Here is a 6,661-nt window from a genome sequence, read left to right as displayed (position 1 = left end):
AGAAAAAAAACAAGAGTTTCAGAACAAATGAAAAATTTCATGCCTGGAAATACTAGGTCTATGACACATTTTCCTGTCCCTCTGTGTTTTAGTCTTTCTAGTTAATGACAGAAAAGAAAACATCCATTCCATCATCTGAAAATGAAATTATTCCACCAGCCATCAAATTTTAAATAAATAATCAATAAAATCATTTCTAACAGTACTACTTGCATATACACTATTGTAAGAGATATATCCCCATTCCTAAAACAAAACTTAGATTGTGCTTCTGATTAAAGCATTATGACTAAACATAACTCACCATGCCATGCTTCAATTCAGAAACAAGGTACTAATACTAAACATAGTATATCTCCAAAACTTGATTCTGAATACTGTAACTAACCCAGCTTTTTATCTTCCAGCACCATCTCACCTATGAGTTATTCACAAACATTTTGTTAAACTCAAAATAAATAAATAACAAGATTCAAGCAACAGACTGACTTACCTGTATGATCTCTTTTTAACTTGCAAACCTTAAGTTGCCCCCTTTATAACTCGCCCTAAGCAATGCTATATACCTATTTATCAGCTATCTCGAAATAAAAAAAAAAATTATCAATTATGGCATCGAATCAAAGTAAAGCTAACTGATAGTCCCAAGAGTCGAGATTCAGTTTAACTAGGTCTCTGATGCCAAGTCAAAGTTCAGTCCCTAAAAACACATATCCACATACAGAAAGTGCTCAGCTTACACTCAAAAAATGAAGACCACATGGATGAGATGACTGCTACAGTCTCTCAGAGCTACACAGGCACTGAGGTCCAATTGATTCTAACAGAAAAGCAAATTAAAATTCTCACTGGTCTTCTTGCACGATGTATCATCTTGCACAAAAATGGTAACTCTCAAAAACAAGAATTCTTGACTGTATATATTTTCTTTTGCAAACAAACAAACAAAGTTCATCATCTACATCCTAAAGAGAGTCAGCAGCACCTGGTTCTTCACCACAAAAGCGCAAATCTCCCCAGCACCTTACAGTTAGATAGAGCGCTAAGGCAACACCAAGAACATGAGCCAGCTAGCAAGGCGACAGCAAGGTCAACGGCAAATTCAGAAAAAGGCTCTGTTGGAAGCTACAGAATTCATACTGCTTTGGGCCTCAGTTTCCCTATTTTCAGGAAAAGGTCATTAATGCCTTCAATAAGTACTTCAAAGGACTGTATCTAGATGCCTGGCGCCAGGACTTGACTAGATGACCTGTAAGGTCCCTTTCAGCCATGAATATCTTATAATTCTCCTAGCCACACTTAGGAGGCATTCTTTTGGCTCTGATCTGAAAATCTGGCTGGAAATATAAACAGTCTTCTGCATAAAAACACACACTTACCAGCTATAATTTTGACTTGGCAACATAAGGTTTTGCCAAAGCTGAGATGAAAATGTGCAGTTTTTTTTTTTTTTTCCAGTGATCATATTACTTCAAGCTACATGCTAGTTCCTCTCTAAAGGCAGTCTACATATGGCCAGAATGAAGCCAACTCCCTATTATGCCCAAGTTACCTTAGCACAAGGGAAGAACGTGTCCTTTATTTTTTTTTAACTTGCCAACAATTTTCCATACGAACAGTTTCAAAAATAACACACTCTTTCTACCAGATCTGGCCATTTCCATTTGGCAAATCCTACTTTATTTTCTATCTCCCTCCCTTCTGTTTTACAGAGAACATAAGCCAACACGGCAACAGGCTTTTTGTTTATTTCCTTCCTCTTCAAAAACAAAGCCACGGCTTGAGAGCATTTATTAGAACAAAGTCCACATAGAAAGACACTTTTTGCAATTTTATGAAAGCCTCATGAACTAGACGAGGATGGCCATGTTCGCCAGTTCTATTCAGCACAGTACTGAGAGTCCCAGCCAGAGCTGTTAGGAAAAAGGAAAAGTTAAAAGGAACCTAATCTGGAAATGAGAAATTAAAATTGTCCCTGTTTGCAGAAGACATGGTCATATAGATATATAGAAAACACTGAAAATGCAACAAAAGCCCATTAGAGTTAATAAATATTTTTAATACAGTTGCAGGATACAAAATCAACATTCCAAAATCAGTAGCATTTCTATGGAAGAAAAGCAGACTATTGGAACAACAAAGTCCCATTGATGATAGCTACAAAAATAAAACACTTAGGAATACATTTTAACAGAGGTGAAAGAGCTCCGAGGTGAACAATACATGATATTGATGAAAAAATCAACAGATTTGACTATAAAAATAGGTAACATAGTCTATTAATTAACCTATTAATTAGCTATTCCTGTTTGGAAAATCTATAACATATGTATTGTTATATTGTTGCCTTGTTTGTTTTTTTCTTTCTTTTTCTTTTTTTGCTTCTGTTTTTACTCTTCAAAATAAATAAAAGAAAACAAAGAAAAAAATCACAAAGGACACAAGCAAAAGGCATCCTGTTTTCAAGGAAGTGATGGAAAGATGTTTTTTTGTTTTAATGGGACTGAATGGCAAAGTTATACTATCCTTGCACTATTTTAGTTTTGCATGATGATTTTTATCATTGTATCAAAATCTCTGTACATAAAGCTATGTCAATTATACAACCTCAAATTCATTTTTATGTCATCTAATTATCAAAATTAGGTATGTTTACCTTTTTTTTTTTTTTTTTTTTTTTTGACTATAAATACACTCGAACCAAGTATGGCCTGATCACACTGCTGAAGGAGAATAGCTGTTCTCCTAGTTTTCTTTTCTTTCTTTCTTTCTTTCTTTCTTTCTTTCTTTCTTTCTTTCTTTTTTGTATTTAAGACAGACTCTACATGGTCTACAGGGTCTCACTATGTAGATTGGACTCAGAGTGACAGAGTGATTCTCTTATTTTCAGTCTCCAAAGGGCTGGGATTACAGGCATGCACCACCACGCCCAGCCTCAAGCACCACCTCAGTGAGCCCTGAGGGGCCGGCACTGCACACTGGGGATGGAATCCTGGCCTCTGCGCTCTGCCTAAGCAGGTGCTTTAGTACTGAGCTGTCAGACCACACCCTACTAGCTATCAAACTCAAGTTTTCGCTCTTAGGTTAAACAACTTTAACCAAGGTAAAGATTTTAAAATGCAACAAAATGCTTTCCCTAGCAATCCTGGGGAGTGAGTGAGTGAGTCTTCAAATTGTGCACAGTAAACAGTATGCAGAGAGTGCCACACAGTAAGACTAAAAGTATAAAAAAAAATAATAATAATAAGGGTTTGTTTTTTGCATGTACTTATAGGGAAAGATAAGTCACTTTTGACAAAGATTCTACTGCATAATATAAACATAAATGTTGTAGAACTCTTGGCTTACTGAAGTCAGAATTTTGGTTTAGTTAGCTTAGAGCAAAAGAAACACAGGAAATTTGTGATATTAGGTAAAGTATAAAATTTGTCAAAAAAAGTAAATAAAATAAAAGTTTGTCATAAGACTGTCACTGGTAGCACATGCCTGTAATCCAAGTGCTTGGGAGGTGGAAAACAGGAGGATCACTATAAGTCCAATCTCTGCAGCAAGACCGTGTAGGCCCTGTACTAATACATTATGAAATAACAATAATAAAAAATGTTTGTCATAGTATTCAAAAGATCAAGGCTCAAAAGTGAACTAAAACTTGGTGACTACAACTGCAATTGTGACAGATCAATACTATTAAAAATTTCTTCTATTGACATCAATGCCATGAAAATCTCCACAAAAAAACCTATATGGCATATGCCTTTTTCTTCCCACTCAAGTCTTTGCTTAAATGTCACTTTCTAGGTGAGACCTTACTGATCACGCTCACCCCAGAAAGCTGAGTCCTTGTCCCTACTTATACGCCACCCTCTGTACGTCAGCATGCGCACGTTGTCTGTATCCACTGATGCACTAACAGCTAAGTTTCATGAGCACAAGCTCTATCTATCCTCTTTGTTACACATCTTCTAGTACCTCAGTAATGGTCATAAAAGGAGGCAGATATTTGTGGAATAAATGCATCAATTCTTCCTTTATTACCCCTAACCCAATACTTACCGAACATATGCAAGTACACAGACTGACTTGCTGAAACAGTTCATTCCTATGACTTTTCTTCCTTTAAATATTTATTGTGCAATTTTAAACATGTACAAGGGTAGACTGCACCCAGTAGTTATAAACTTGTAACTGATAAACTTGCTTCTGTTCTCATTTCATAGTTTCATACTCTTGCTATTTGAAAGTAAATATCAGATTATATTTTATTTTATCTGGAAAAAGTACAAACACTTCTTTAAAGAAATGGGTCTCCTATTTTGTCCTTCAAGATATCTATACTAACATCACCATATCTAAGAATAAAACAATACTTCTATGATTTTCTGGTACATACGACACATTGAGCCTAAACAGTGGCACTAGTCATTAGATACCTATGATCAGTCTAAGAAGTAATTCTAATGTCACTTCTTTGCTTAACCCTAAATTGCTTTGCAACCTCCGCTCACTGGAACACCATACTTCTATATAACTAATGCATATCTAAAACATATACGCTTGCAGTTATGCATCAGGAAATCCTGATCCTTTGATCCTTTTTGTTTTTGCTTCTGTTAGAAAGATTTGCTGACAAATTCAGATCCACACTGACCAAGTAGTCTTAAAATATCTGCCTTCCTCATCTAGGATACAATGTTTGTGGATGGAGTGGGTAAAAAGGGCTATAGAAAGGCCTGTGTGTCCCTGAGTTAAAGAGAAAATGTGGACTTCTCAAACAGCATTCCTAAAAAATTGCTTTGGGTTTTGAAACAAAATTAGTAGGTAAAAAGATTTTAAGGGCTTCCGAGCGTAAGCCAACAGAACACTGAGAAGCCTGGGAGGTGCATTCTGTATTAAGTGCTTTAGCTACTTGCAAACCACAAAGCTCTGAATAGGCCCCGGACAAGTGTTTGTCCACCGCAGAAACAATCAGTGAATTCATGAGCTTCCAAGCTGGGCTGATGAACATGGCATCAACCATCGCTCTTACCTGCACTTTGAAGACACCTTCGTCAAGGGGTGGTGGAGGAGGGAAGCTTCCCGAGCCAGATGGAAGAATGCTGGGATCCTCCAGAGGTGGAGGCGGGGGTGGCAGGAAGTCACCTGCAGAAGGAAATCCACACAGAAAGTTAACAGAGATGCAGTTTTATGATAATCTTTTAAAAGACGTATTTGCTGGCCTGTTACTTCCTTGTAGTTGACTTTGACATGTACTTTTTTTTGCCTTGGATAGCAATTCTTTCCTATCTGAGCTCTCCTCAGTTTAATTAATTGCCTTAACTTTCTAAGGAAGAAGAGATTCGATATTCACAAATGGCACAAAAAAAAACTAGCCTTGGGAGGCATGTTTTAAAACTTCAGTCAAAGGAGAAAATGGGCCTGGATCAGGGAACAAGATTCACAAATTGTGTGAGACTTGCTTGCTCAATAAATCTGGAATTACATAGAGAAGGGGAAAAAAAAAAACATAAATATAAGCAAAGGAAATACAAAGGTGATGCACGAGAAGTACAAAGCTCAGAAAATCTGAAAATCGGGCCCGGGGAGATAGCTCAATAGAATAAGCATTTGCCTAGCAAGCACAGGGTCCTGAGTTCAATCCCCAGTACCTAAAAAAAAAAAAAAAAAAAAAAAAAGCAAATTTGAAAATCAACATAAAATAGTTTATATACAGGAGGAAAAACAAGAGGGGTGGTACTGGATTATATAACTGTCCGTGAATTTTATGGTATATAGAGCAGCTGTATTCTTGGCAGAAAGACAGGGAACATAGATATACCAGCAAAAAAAAGAAAAAAAAAAAAAATTCAAGGGCTAGAGAATAAGAAGTGAGTCATAAAACTGCAATGTATTGAGAAGTAAAATAATATTACTGGGTGATAAAAATGAGAAAAGCACGGCGGGCCAAATAGCTCAGCAGATTAAAGCGCCTGCAAGCAGGCACAGGGGCCTGGGGTTGGATCCCAGGCCTGCCATGCCAGCCCCGCGCCCCTGGGGCAAGCTGAGACAGCGATTGAGACTGGGTGTGGTGGCACACACCTGTAATCCCAGCATTTGGGAGGCTGTAAACAGGCGGATCACTATGAGTCCATCTAGTGGTGAGACCTTGATCACCCTGTAGATCCTTCACTAAGATACAAAAATACAAAAAAGAGAGAGAAAAAAGTGAGGAAGCAGTGTACACTAGAAAAGAGGTTAAATTTTACCATGCATGGAAGGTTTTTAGGTTAAAATAGAATTTACTAATGTTTAAAAATACATGCAGCATAGAGGAGGAGGAGAAATGAGTATAAGAACCAATGGAAATCTAAATACAATCCTGGCAGAGAGTAACGAGGCATAGTGTACCAAGAAATCCAACATTTCTGACCACCAAGAGCCATTGTTAAAAATACATCTAAACATTCCAATCTGAGATATAAACATACACCGATGAGCTCCCCATTTCATGATGTAGAATCTTTTAAGAGTTTGGGAGAGATTTTATTGCATAAACAAAAACTGCGTCTTTTAACACTTCTTAAGATTTTCCTCTTGCTTTTAAAAACAATGTTCCTGGGGTTGGTAAAAGGGCTCAGTGGTCTAAAGCACCTACTTAGAACAAGCTTAGCAAAGCACAGGGACC

General features: G+C 37.1%; 1 protein-coding gene across 7 annotated transcripts in view; it reads right to left on the bottom strand.

Moving 5' to 3' along the window:
• Lpp (LIM domain containing preferred translocation partner in lipoma) overlaps positions 1-6,661 on the bottom strand; it is a 658,136-nt gene that overhangs the window by 355,396 nt on the left and 296,079 nt on the right. For all 7 annotated transcript variants that reach the window (XM_023700939.1, XM_023700942.1, XM_023700943.1 and 4 more), the window contains one exon: positions 5,027-5,139. In XM_023700939.1, coding sequence (XP_023556707.1) covers positions 5,027-5,139 — 113 coding nt within the window. The remainder of the gene's footprint in view (positions 1-5,026; positions 5,140-6,661) is intronic.

The sequence above is a fragment of the Octodon degus genome, unplaced genomic scaffold (genome assembly GCF_000260255.1).
Source record: "Octodon degus isolate 3935 unplaced genomic scaffold, OctDeg1.0 scaffold00128, whole genome shotgun sequence".
Taxonomy (NCBI): domain Eukaryota; kingdom Metazoa; phylum Chordata; class Mammalia; order Rodentia; family Octodontidae; genus Octodon; species Octodon degus.
The sequence above is the reverse complement of the archived record's forward strand: the minus strand, read 5'-3'. Positions and strand labels throughout refer to the sequence as shown.